At 47.1% G+C, this 12,792-nt stretch overlaps 1 protein-coding gene across 2 annotated transcripts in view; it reads right to left on the reverse strand.

The window, feature by feature from the left end:
- UBE2E1 (ubiquitin conjugating enzyme E2 E1) overlaps positions 1 to 12,535 on the reverse strand; it is a 74,649-nt gene extending 62,114 nt beyond the window's left edge. Inside the window, exons 1-3 of one of the 2 annotated variants that reach the window (XM_055321195.1) lie at positions 12,367 to 12,534; positions 11,022 to 11,206; positions 7,070 to 7,120 (exon numbers count right to left, since the gene is read on the reverse strand). In XM_055321195.1, the coding sequence (XP_055177170.1) occupies positions 7,070 to 7,120; positions 11,022 to 11,173 (203 nt within the window). In that variant the 5' untranslated portion in view covers positions 11,174 to 11,206; positions 12,367 to 12,534. Of the gene's footprint in view, positions 1 to 7,069; positions 7,121 to 11,021; positions 11,207 to 12,366 lie in introns of both variants that reach the window. The other variant, XM_055321196.1, reaches the window with a different exon arrangement.
- Positions 12,536 to 12,792: the final 257 nt, after the last annotated feature.

The following is a 12,792-nucleotide window of genomic DNA, read 5'->3' on the forward strand; positions in this document are numbered from 1 at the left end:
AGTGATGACAGGCAAGCACTGCTTCTTTTTGTTCTATACAAGTAGCTGGAGTGTTACTGAAGGACAAAAATGCTTCCAATCCTTTACAAACTGTCACTCTGTCAGAAAGCCCCAGGCTTCCAGCCTTTCTAAATACATACTCTCCACTTATGACCTTAGTTTCACATCCCATCACCCTCTCTAAAATCGGTTTAAAAACATTACAGTATCTCCCTCCCTCGCATATATCAAACTGTAAATACTGTGGTGCCTGGGTGGCTCAGCTGGTTAAGCATCTGACTTCCCAGATCATGATCCCAGGGTCCTGGGATCAAGCCCCACATCAGAGCCTGCTTCTCCTTCTCCCTCTGCAGCTACCCTCAACTCGTGCTCTCTCTTCCTCAAACAAACCAAACTCCCAAGTATTTACTGAGAGCCTACTAAGTGGCAGCAATACGTTAAGCAGTGTATATGGTCAACAAAACAAGTAATTAAACCTTGGAAAGAGGATCTATCTAATCCCTCTGCTCCCTCAAACTAGTTCCTCTCCCTGCCTTACTGACTTCTATTAATGGCACTACCATCTTCCCCAGTACCCAAAGAACTTCTGACTCCTTTCAAGTCCTACATGTCTAAATCAGTGGCCAAGTTCTCTAGATCCCACTGCTTTCCACCTCATTCTCCTCTCCACTTTGATGGCTGCCACCTGTCCCAGGCCCACCTAGCCTCCCACCTGGATTACTAGGTCTCTCCCAGTCTCCAGCTCCCCACCAAACTCCACTCAACCCCTGCTCTGTTTCTATCCAGATACTCAGTTCTAATTGGATTAGACTTCTAGTTCAAAAAGGTTTGTGAGGGCAGCCCTGGTGGCTCAGCCTTTAGCACTGCCTTCAGCCCAGGGTGTGATCCTGGAGACCAGGGATCGAATCCCATGTCAGGCTCCCAGCATGGAGCCTGCTTCTCCCTCTGCCTGTGTCTGTTCCTCCTCTGTTCCTGTCTGTCTGTCTATCTGTCTCTCTCTCTCTCTCTCTCTGTCTTTCATGAATAAATAAAATCTTTAAAAAAAAAAAAAAAAGGTTTGTGATTCTCCAAAGCCTCAGCCTGACAATGAGGAACACAACCTTTATCTCTCACTGCTTATTCTTCTACTCCTTACTCTCAGCCATAGGCTTATTCACTCTTGCCTAAATAGTGCTCTCTGAGCCTTCCTCTACTACAGAGATGTCTCTTACTCTTCCCATTCCACTTCTCATTTCCTCCAGGAAGCTTTCCCAGATATCTAAGTGTTCCAGACACTACTCACACCCAGGTCAAAGCAATCTCTCAATGCTCTGAACCTTTGTAAGATGTAATGTGCATTTATTACTTTCTAAATAATATTCTCGTTTCCGAGTACTATTCAAGATCTGTACATGCATTTTTTACCACCCTACTTGACAATGACCTCCTTGAAGGCAGTTTTCATGTGTAACAGGGATTCAAGGTTTGTGACAAGAATTCAATATTAGTATCCTTTACAAGAATCCATAAAAACTGTGAAATGTGGCCTTATTAAGCTATAAAATTTTTTTACTCAAAATACTGTTAACATTTAAACGATGGTATAGGGGTTTTCCGAATTCTTTTTTTGGTGTGGTAAAATACATAAAATTTGCTATTTTAGCCATTTTAAAGTATAACATTCAATGACATTCACAATGTTGTACAACCATCACAACTATTTCCCAAACTTTAATCACCCCAAACAGAAATCCTGTGCCCATGAAGTAATAACTCCTCCTTCCTCTCCTCCCCCCAGCCCTGGAAACCTCTAATCCTCCACATCTCTATGAATTTACCTATTCTAGGCAACTCAATGCAACTGGAATCACAATATTTGACCTTCTGTGTGTCTGGCTTATTTTACTTAGATTAAACCTTTCAAGGCTCATTCATACTGTAGTATGTATCAGAACCTCATTTCCTTTCGTGGCTAAGTAATATTCCATTTTAAATACCACATTTTGTTTATTCATTCATCTGTTGATGAATACTTGGGTTGTTTCCTCTTCAGGACTATTATGAACAGCTATGAACACTGACAAGAATCTGTTGGAGTCTATGTTTTCAATCCTTTCAGGTTAAAAAAAAAATCCTTTCAGGTATACACTTACAGTGTAACTGCTAGGTCATATGATAATTCTTTTTATCTTTCTGAGGAACAATAGCAGTATAGTTTTACAATACAGACACATGGTCTTTTGGTAAACACAACAGCCACAAGAAGTCCTACTCATTTAGTAAGCAGTTCACTTCTGGATAGATTTCCTTCTTTCCTACCTACTCAGGCCCTTGGTGATTATCTAATTTCCAGGAACCTGCCCCTGGTTTGGTGGCTATTCTGAATATGCTTTCACTCCAGTCTCCTGGTTCTCGCTGTTTTTCAACACTGCCTTTATGCACATGAAAGCAAACACACTGCACTGGTAACTCTCCAAATGAAAATTATTATAAAATGCAACATCATTCAGATACTGAAGTCACATTGATATCTTTAATGCATTTGATATCAAATGGATGAAAAACACAGAAAAAAGATTTTTTTCAAGTGAGATACAGGATTTTATAAAGGACTTCTGTTGAACTCATTTCTTACATCCAAACAACCATTTAAAGCAAGCTAAACTTCAAAAAGATATACAGGTCTTTACTACTGCAAGCAAAGGATCTCTTTTCCTTCCAAGATTAGCAGCCTGGGATTTCTAAATTGACATCTCATTATTACTACCACCAATTTCAGATTTTATAAAACCAGAAAAATACAACAATGTACATTCACAGAGTATCTGGAAGGATACACACAAAACGCAAGTTAGCTCCAAGTTAGAAGCTCTCTCCGCAAAGCAGCAGGATCAGAGAAGATCATGAGGGGGATTTTTCACTTTTTACTGCACAGCTTCTACATCTCAACCTCTCAAAAACATTCACTCATATTGTATATCTTTAAAGATATTATATATCTTTAAAAATAAAAAAACAGGGCAGCCCTGGTGGCTCAGCAGTTTAGCACCTGCCTTCAGCCCAGGGCGTGATCCTGGAGACCTGGGATCGAGTCCCACATCGGGCTCCCTGCATGGAGCCTGCTTCTCCCTCTGCCTGTGTGTCTTTGCCTCTCTCTCTCTCTGATGAATGACTAAATAAAATCTTAAAAAACTAAAAATTAAAAATAAAAAAACAAGTGTTTATTTTTATTACGCTTGAAATGTTTAATGACTTCTCAAACACATTTGATCCTAAAATAGTAGCCCCCCCAAAAAAAAAAATCTGAATTTTTAGGTTTCAAATCACTATATGAATAGTTGCTGTATTTTTAAAGATTTTACTTATTTATTCATGAGAGACACTGAGAGAGAAGCAGAGACATAGGCAGAGGGAGAAGCAGACTCCCTGCAGGGAGCCTGATGTGGGACTCGATCCCAGGACTCTGGGATCATGACCTGAGTCAATGGCAGACAATCACAGAGCCACCCAAGTGCCTCACTATACGAATAGTTTAAGTAAATTCTGAAGCTTGAAGGACTTGGGAAAACGTCATTTATTACATATAGACTTACTATCTATAGACATTTACGTCTACAAATTATATAGCTAAACTAGTCAATTAATAAAGCTTGAACCCTAGGCTATAAATAACAGGTGCAAAACTGACTCTAGTGGCTAAAAAAGCATAATCTTATTTAAATAAAAACTTTTTAAAAATTAAATAAAGAAAAAGCATAATTTTACAATCCAGGATAGGGTATGCTTTAGGAAATCATTATAATAATTAAGACAGTATTTTTTTTTTCCCCCTAAACAAACAGCCAAAATGCAGGGAAAAAAACCTAACCAGATGCATAGGACATGAGCCGGGAAACTATTATTTCATCTGCATATATACAAAGAACCAAATAGTTCAGCAATACCAAAGAATTTGATTTATATGGCAATACAGAGAAATTTTAAAATATTCACTTAACATACTTCTGATCACTGAACATAATCTGCACTCTGTTCTTAAAACTACTCAACACAATATACATTAAGAATTTAACTTTATGTGCTCACACATTATAACATACTTAGCAATTGCATTTCACACAAGTTTAAGTTCAGTAACTTTGAAATTTGACAAGTAAAGTGCTAAAATTGCTGGAATGCAAACAGTGCACCTTCAAGGGAAGCATTCTACTACTGATCTGCAATCCACTGTGTATTGAGAGGTTACTTTGTGCCAACTGCTGTATTTTAATAAAGTAACACGTTTAAATTTAAAACCACAGGCTAAAAACTGATTGGAAAAAAAGGTCATCCTACAAAGGATTAATACTAAGATACATTAATTGAAAGTCAATTGTTTGACTCATTCAAATTATAATTTATAGTTGATGAAATTATACTTTCTGAAGGACCAAGCTATGGAGCTCTCATGCTGAGTAACATCAAAAAGATTAAAAATAAACATGTATGCCTTCAATATGTCATTTAATTTATACATTTTTTCAAAGACTTTTATTTGACAGGCAGAGAGAGCACAAGCAGGGGGAGTAGCAGGCAGAGGGAGAGGGAGAAGCAGGCTCCCAGCTGAGCAGGGAGCCTGAAGTGGGGCTCGATCCCAGGACCCTGAGATCACGATCTGAGCTGAAATCAAGAGTCAAACACTCAACCAACTGAGTTGGTACCCTAATTTATACATCCCCAAATTATCCTCTTCCATCTCAAATAATCTACATTAAAATATTAAATAATTCAATCTCATAAGGTACCAACACAGAAACATAACACCAAATTTAAGTTAGCTGAATATTGGAACTGCTATATGACACTGAGTCAGTAACACTAGTAAACCAACACAACACAAAGTAGAAACCAAAGTTCCTATTACCTAAACAGCCATACCAAAAAACTGTTTTCAGAAAATAAAGCAATCTTTATTCTTAAAAGTCACCATAATGTACATTCTCTTGCGAATTAAAGATGCCTAGTGTTGGGCAGCCCCGGTGGCCCAGCGGTTTAGCACCTGCCTTCGGCCCAGGGCATGATCCTAGAGTCACGGAATCGAGTCTCACATCAGGCTCCCTGCATGGAGCCTGTTCTCCCTCTGCCAGTGTCTCTGCCTCTCTCTCTCTGTCTCTCATGAATAAATAAATAAAATCTTAAAAAAAAAAAAAGATGCCTAGTGTTTTCTCTGAAATGCAATTTTTTTTTCAAATGTTTAAGTATGTAGCAGTTTGTCTCCCACAACCAACTACCCAATAGCCATCCAGTTCCGTGCTTCACCTAAGCACCCGTAACATTCACAGGTTTCAACCTCAAGGGGTAATTAGGAGGGTTTTCCAAGGATTAAAGTTCTACACGTTCAGCAGCACAAATCTCTCACACATGAACTCAGTTAAAATGGTGTGAAACTAAAAAGTATACTTTTCCTATTTTTTAAGTTATTAATCCCATGAAAACCTTCAAAGTGCTTACAAACTTTAAACTTGACTGCACGTATTTGCAAGAAAACCATTACGTTTTGATGAATGTTATTAGTTTTAAAACAAGCTTTAAAAACTTTGTAATTTCATCAGCTAAAGTTGTCTGAACTCCCAAGAGGCACATTGGAAGAGACACAACACCAAACGGGAGCAGTAACTACACGGCATGTATCTACCATGGAGAATGCCCAAGGATCCAACACAAGCGACCAAGGGAAGCTACAGGCTTCCATCTAAACCACGATTCCACTAAGAAAAGTAAAACGTCATAGCCCTACTCCTTACTTATTTCTCCACTTTCTCAATAGTTTAAAGATTCTTAAAAAGCCATGAGAAAAATCCTTAAGGCTAATTAAGTGGTTCAGTTACAAACAATAGTTTAAGAGCATTTGAAACTCCCGACTTTCCTTACAAAACGGGACAAAATTTTAGAAAGACTATTCCACACCTGACCAACATTAAGAACATATGTAACCAAAATGGCAATATTAAAGTTTCCATTTAATCCATTAACCATACTTCAGAAAGTTCAGTGTTAACAAAATATTTCATTTAGTTTTTCAACTTGAGTATTTCCAACAGGCTTGTTTTAAATTCTACACACAGCCATTAAATATTTTAATTCTTGGTAATTTCTTCTAAGTCTAGAACACTTCTGAAATGTCACATCCCATTCCAATGCTAATCCTGAGAACTGAAAATTGGGTTAAACGTTATACCTAATTTTTAAATTATGAGAGTAATAGATTTGAAGTGATCTCCCTTAAATAAATGGCTCTGTTACAACATATTAAGTCCTTCCTCACTTCACTCTTGACTTAATAAAATCCAAGTCTTCCACCGTGCCAACAGTAGCAAAATAGCTATTCTAAATAAAATCAAATGATCAGCAAACGCTCCAAAAAGCTGGTATCAAATCGCTTTGAAACTGAAACGCACATATGTATAGAGTCCGAAGCAATTTTGGAAAAAAAAAAAAAAAAAGCATCCCCATGGAAGAGCTTAAATCTATAAAATCTCAAAAATAAAACCTTTTCATCAAAGCCACAGATCATTTCCTGAATTGATCTGCTAAAGTCCAATACAAAATCTATATATACAATGAAGTTCGAGGATCCGCGGGGTGATTTAACTCTGTGCTCTATTAGCCTAACCGAGCGCTCCAGTGACAGATTAAGATGGCAAAGCAATTTTCTAAACCGAAATGTACCTGCGTCTCTAAAGACGTTTTACATCATCCCTTAATGACATATATCCCAGATTCAGGGTCAGGCAAGCGTGCACCTTTAAGTTCATTTCACGGCCTGGTCTTCTACACGGGCAAGCGTCCACGCCGGGCAAGCCCCTCACCGCTCAGCGCAGCGCGGACACGGTCAGGGGCTCACCTGACCACGACTCCCAGGTTAATCAATTGCAGCTGTTACTCGATGTTAGCCCCCCCCCCCACCCCCCACCCCAAAATAAGCATTAACGAAAGATTAAAAGCAGAAGTTTTTAATGACAAAAAGAAAACCCCCAAGATAAAGCTTACAAGAATTTTTTGAAAAAAAACAAAACAAAAAACAAAAAAAAACACGTGAAAGGAGGCTCACCTGCAGTTAGGTGGAGGGTCTAAAGTGATGTCTGCCAGTTCCTTCTGAATCCTGGAGTCAGGGAAGTGAGAGAGAAACACAAGACACGTGAAGGCGTTGGCAGGCGCCCCGGGGCGCTGGGGCAGGCGGAGGACGAGGACGCAGGCCCGCCGCGGGGCCCGGGAGCGCCGAGGGGGGCACTACACAGCCCGAGCGCAGCGCCCTAGCGTGGGGGGAGGAAAAACGACTTTTTTCCCACCGGCAGGGAGCTGGCGGTCCGGGGTCTCTAGCGATCACCGGGAGGTTTCGGTTCCGGTCGTGCCTCGCACACCGAGGCTGCTGTATTTCTCGGGGTTTTCCGTTTAGGAAATCATCGTGAGGCTGGTCGCTCGCGGACTCGCGTCCCGAGTCGCGTTAGAACGTGCCGGGCACACTCGCCCGCCGCGCCTCCTCCGCGGGGCGCCCGGGGCCGCCCCCCCCCCCCCCCCCCGGGTCACCCGGCACCGCGCGCGCCCCCCCAGGCCGCCCCGCGTCCTCGGTGACGACGCCAACATGGCCGCTCCCCGCGAGGCCCCTCGGGCCCCGGCCGGCCTGCCCGGCGGGTGCAGCCGCGAGCCGCGGGCCGCGGGGGGGGGGGGAGGGGGGAGCCCGCGCCGCCCCGCCCCGCCCGCCTCCTCCGAGCCCCGGGATCCCGGGATCCCCAGCCCCCAGGCCGCGTGCGGAGCCCCGGGCGCCCCCCCCCCCCCCCGCCCCGGCGAGGCCGGGCACCAGCAGGCGGCCCGCACAGGTGCACCCAGCCTCCGTCCCGCACCCCGTCGGACTCCCGCACCCCTTCTCCGGACCTACTCTTTCCTGGCTATCCTCAATTCCCTTGGGTCTGCTCCCGTCCCTCCCCACCCCGCGGTGGACACAGAGCCCGGGACAGCCCCCCCCCCATCTCCGCACCGACCCACGACTTCACAAAGAGCCCCATCCCCCACCCCTAGGCCGACGCCACCAGGCAGTTCACACCAAGCCCTGGCCTTTGTCTTCTTACCTAGGCGCTTGGAGCATCAACAAAAACGACAAAGTTTGAGGCCTTTAAGCCTCTTCCATCTGCTAAATGGTGCCTTCCATTTTTATGACCTTTTTTGCTCCTATCACATAAAACCCTAAAGGGCTATGATACAACCGAAAAAAAAAAATCACAAGGAGGTAGCACGGTAGTAAAAAACTAAACACAAACACGTTCTAAAGCAATCAATCACGATGGATGCTTTTCTCTATCCAAAGGTTTTCTGAGGGTGGGAAGATAGGCTGGGTAGATGCAATGCGGAGTAGGTGTTAGAAGGCATTTGTTTTTTTTCCATGTGTAAGTTCGGAGAAATTAAGGGTGGCGATTGGGGAAGTTCTTTAAACCTTCCTATTGGAGGACACTTCCTGTCCCCTACAAATCTGGTCAGTGTTAGAGAGAGGTCTGCTCACAGTCTTTACTGATACCTACTTACATCTGTGTCCTGCTAAATTCTTTTGCTACCAATAAGCATTTCAGTTGAGACATTCCCTAACACTGGGGCTGTTTGACTCATTACTGTATGTTAGACTACAAGTTTGGAATCTTGGTTTCCTGATTCTTTATCTGCATCTGTTAAATGACTGTACCTTAAGACCTATGTACACAGCCAAAAATATCCTTTACCTGAGCAGCACAACTGCATAAAAACACACACTGACTGCACTTCTCCTTGCCAAACCAGCCTCTACTACACTTACTGAGAAGGTAGTTACTTCTTCAGCCTGTAATACCAGACAGCTTTAACCACTTCACCTGTACAACTACCATTTGCACAATACTGACAGAAGATTTGTAAGTCACTCATACGTAAGTTTCACAGAATAATTCTTGTCCAGGCCACTCCCACTAGGGGCTTTTCCTCTCCTGTGGACTAGAAAGGAAACCACTTTACAGTATGTAGTTAAGTAACTTTTTGTCTACCAATTCAGACTCCTTTTTTGTTCTATTTCCTGGTATATGTGCCCCTTCCAAGCCAATGTATTTCACAGAGCAGCTTCTATAGGGTGTCCACTTGATCTTAGCCAAAAGGCTGAGAAGCAATTATAGGGTCTCACTAACATTAATTTCGCCTTTATTCTTTCCTGGATACACTGCCCCCTTTCCATTTTTTGCCTTAATAGTATATTAACCTTAGCTCTGCTTCAACACTGTTAAGTGTATCCTATCTTTCAACACGATATCCAGGGAGCTAAAAACTGATGTTAACTTTATAGGTAAAATTATCCTTGGTAGCTTCCCACCTTTCATTTTTTGTACACCTGCCGATCCCTTTCCCAGGCATTTCCAAATAAGCTTTTTAACTTCCTTATCATAGATGGACAAATTCTGTCTAATGAAAAATCCCCCTCAGTAACTTGCTGACACAAAGGAGACTTTTATATTTGACACCTGTGCTTTTACCCCCAAATCTATTCATGTGCGCCAATGATATACTGGTGCACAAAAAAATACTAATGACCTAAGGGAAATATCCTGCCTTAGGTCAGGCCAAAAGCTGTTCCAGCATGGGTCAGGGAGCACAGGTACTGCAGGTCGTGGTGGGGAAGGGTAGGGAGTTGGGGAGATTAAGGAAAGCCCCATCCAAAGTGGCCTGGGTAGATGCCAGGTTCTGGGAGTACCAGCACAGGACTAATCAACGAGGGCCAGCTAGGATTCTTTGGAAGCCGAGATGCCATCAAACCACCCCTCTGAAAGAACAATCTTGCTAAGACATCTTGCCATTTAACTCTAGATGGCTACACTATTTGGAATAAGCTAAAGCCACTCTCTCATCCCCCCGTGGTTAAGTCACCAAAGCACTTTTCCAACTTTTCAAATTTCTGGGAGAATGACAGAACAAACTTTCAAACTCTGAGTTCTAGGCTCACTACTCAGTGGAGACTAAAGACTCACATTCCATTTTCTTCTACGTTTTTTTTTTAAAAAGTTACCCCTATTTAATCCACCATTTATATTCCTTGCTATCTTTCTGGTTTGCCACTTTAAAGTTTAATGACTGTCCACCTGAGAGCAGCAGGATTTATGAAAGGGCATGGGGGTTCCCAGCAATCTGCTATAAATTAAGGGTCATGGAGATCAGAGAATATTACTAAAGGATCCTCAAAGGAAAAAAAAAAAAAAAAAAAAAAGTACGTTCTTCCAGAGACCTAAGAGGAAGAGTAAGGAAAACGAGCCACTGCTTGAATTCAACTTGGAAAAAGAACCAAAAATTTTTACAGCAATATGAGAGGATGTAACATGAAAAAAATGAGTTTCCTTGAAATTTGGCAAAATTGAAGCTTTTAAAGAGAGGAAAAAAAAGAATCCCCCCCCCCAAATAACCTAGAATACCCATTTTACATCATCTATGGATTTGCTTGCCTCAACTCTCCAAATCAAAAGAATCTCTTGGAAGTTCTGAGAACATTTTCCACCTATTAAATTTTTTACCCCACTAATGGGAGTTATTCATTATGCAGTTTGTGGAGAAAGCTCTATTCAAAAAAAGATCATAGCGCAACAGGTGAGGAGAAACCAAGATGGTAACAGAATTCGTTTTGATAGAGTTGTCTGGGCAGGTATTAGTAATTAAGTGGGATGCCAGCCTTGAGAAGGGTCACACGCTAGTGATTAATAGAACAAGTAATCTGAAATCAGATTTTGGGGGTCACTGATAAAAGTGATGAAGATTCTTACAAACTTCAGCAAGAAATGAGAGGCAAGCCACAACAGCTGCACGTGGACTAAAAGAAAAAAACCAGAGGCAATAGAGTAAAATAATTAAAGCTTCCGAGGCCCTTTCCCCCCGCCCCCCCCTTTTTAACAACACGCAAACCGTGAGGAGCGTTCGAGCTGCTCCTCAATGGGAGGCAGACCAAATGCAGCAAGAGGCAGTTCGGAAAATAGGAAGCCCAGGGGGTTGGGGGTGGAGTACGGTACCTCTTGGCGCTGGTAGAGAGGAGTTTGGAGTTTTTGCTCATGCTGACTTTACTCTCCTTCTTCTTGGGGGTGTTTGTTTCTTTCTCGGCTTGCTGGTTGGAGGACGAAGATGAGGAGGAGCTGGTGCTGGCCCTCGAATCGTCATCCGACATAGCGAACCCCCCACCCCACCCCGCAAACAGCCCCTGCAGGGGGAGGGAAACAAAACAGAAACACCCAGGCCGTGCAGTCAGTGCGAAGCAGGAACTCGGGTGCTGTCAGGAGGGCTTCGGCCAGGGGTGCCCCCGGCCGCCCACCGCCCTCCACCCGCCTCTCAAAGTCTTCAGGCCCATTAAGGCTTCGGCGAATCGGACGCGGCTTGTTTATTTTTGGCCCCGAGTGGGGGACTCGGTGGAAAAACGCGGGCGAGCGGGGCGAGCGGCCCCTCCCGTGCCCCCCGGGGGCTCCCCTCGGGGCAGGGAGGGAGCAGCCAGCGGGCGGAGGGCGGGGGCGGCAGGGCGGGGGCGGGGGCGGGGGCGCCTCCGCGGGGCGAGGAGGGGCGGTCCCGGCGGCGGGCCGGCCTCGGGGCGGTTTCGGTCGGCTTTCCGGGGGGCGCGGGGGCGCGGGGGGCGCGGGGGGCGCGCGGCCGGGGCCAGGCAGCGGGGGCAGGAGTGGAGTTTAGCGAGGTCGGGAGGAGCGCAGGGGCGGAGAGGAGTAAGAGAGGAAGCCGAAACGGGGGGGACGGAGGCGAGGAGCGGGTGCCCGGGTGGGGGAAGGGCGCGCCGGAGGGGGCCGGGGCGACGAGGCCCGAGGCCCCCCGGCGCCTCCCCCGACGCCTCTCCCCGCAGGCCTGCGGCTCGGCCGGCGGCTCGGGGCTGCGCGGCCGGGGCGGGGGTCCCGGGCACACGCCCGGCTGCCACCCCTCGTGGGGGTGGGGCGAGGGCGCGGGGGGGGGGGGCCTCGGCCGCCGCGGCACAGGAATAACAATGAGCCCTTCCGCCCCCGAGGGGTTAATCCCGCGGGCGCCCGCCGGGGGGCACGGGGCTCCCCGCCGCCCCCGCCCCCGCCCCGGCCCCCTCGGCGGCCAGCGGGGGGCTCCCGGGGCAGCGCTGACAGTTCGAGCCACGACGCCCCCCCGGCCGCGGCGCAGGCGGGCCCCGCACCCCGCGCGGCCCGGGGTCCCCACCCATCCCCCGCGGGCGGGCCCCGGACCCCCGGGGCTCCTCGGCCGCTCGCCGCGCCCCCCCCGCCCGAGCCCGGCGGCCCGGGAGGCGCGGGTCGGGGGGGCGGCGAGGGTGTCCCCGAGGCCCGGCGACGCGGCCGGGGGGCGGCGGGGGGCGGCGGGCGGCGGGGGGGATCCCCGTACCTCTCTTTGTGTCTGGCTCCTCCGTGCCGCCGCGGCGGCTGCTGCTGCGGCTGCGGCTGGGCCTGGCCACTCGTGTCTCTCTCGCTGGGAGAGAAGCGGAAGTGCAGCAACAGCAACTATTAAACAGGCAATGGCTTCCCCCAGCCACACACGCTCGCACACACACTCCTCCTCCTCCCGTCCCCTCCCCTCCCCTCCCCTCCCCCTCCCCGCCCGGCCCGGTCCCACCCACCCGCGCTCCCCTCCCCCCGCACACCTCCGGGGGGGCGCGGGAGGGCGCGAGGAGGACGCGGGGGCCCCGGGAGTCCCTGCCCCTCCCCCGCTCCCACCGCGGCGCCGCGGGACGCCCGGGCCGGGGCCGGGGCCGGGGCCGGGGCCGGGGGTGGGGAGCCTCTCCCAAGTGGTTTGGGGGCCCCGGATCCCGGG

This window comes from Nyctereutes procyonoides, unplaced genomic scaffold, assembly GCF_905146905.1.
Source record: "Nyctereutes procyonoides isolate TBG_1078 unplaced genomic scaffold, NYPRO_anot_genome, whole genome shotgun sequence".
In the NCBI taxonomy this organism is placed as follows: Eukaryota; Metazoa; Chordata; class Mammalia; order Carnivora; family Canidae; genus Nyctereutes; species Nyctereutes procyonoides.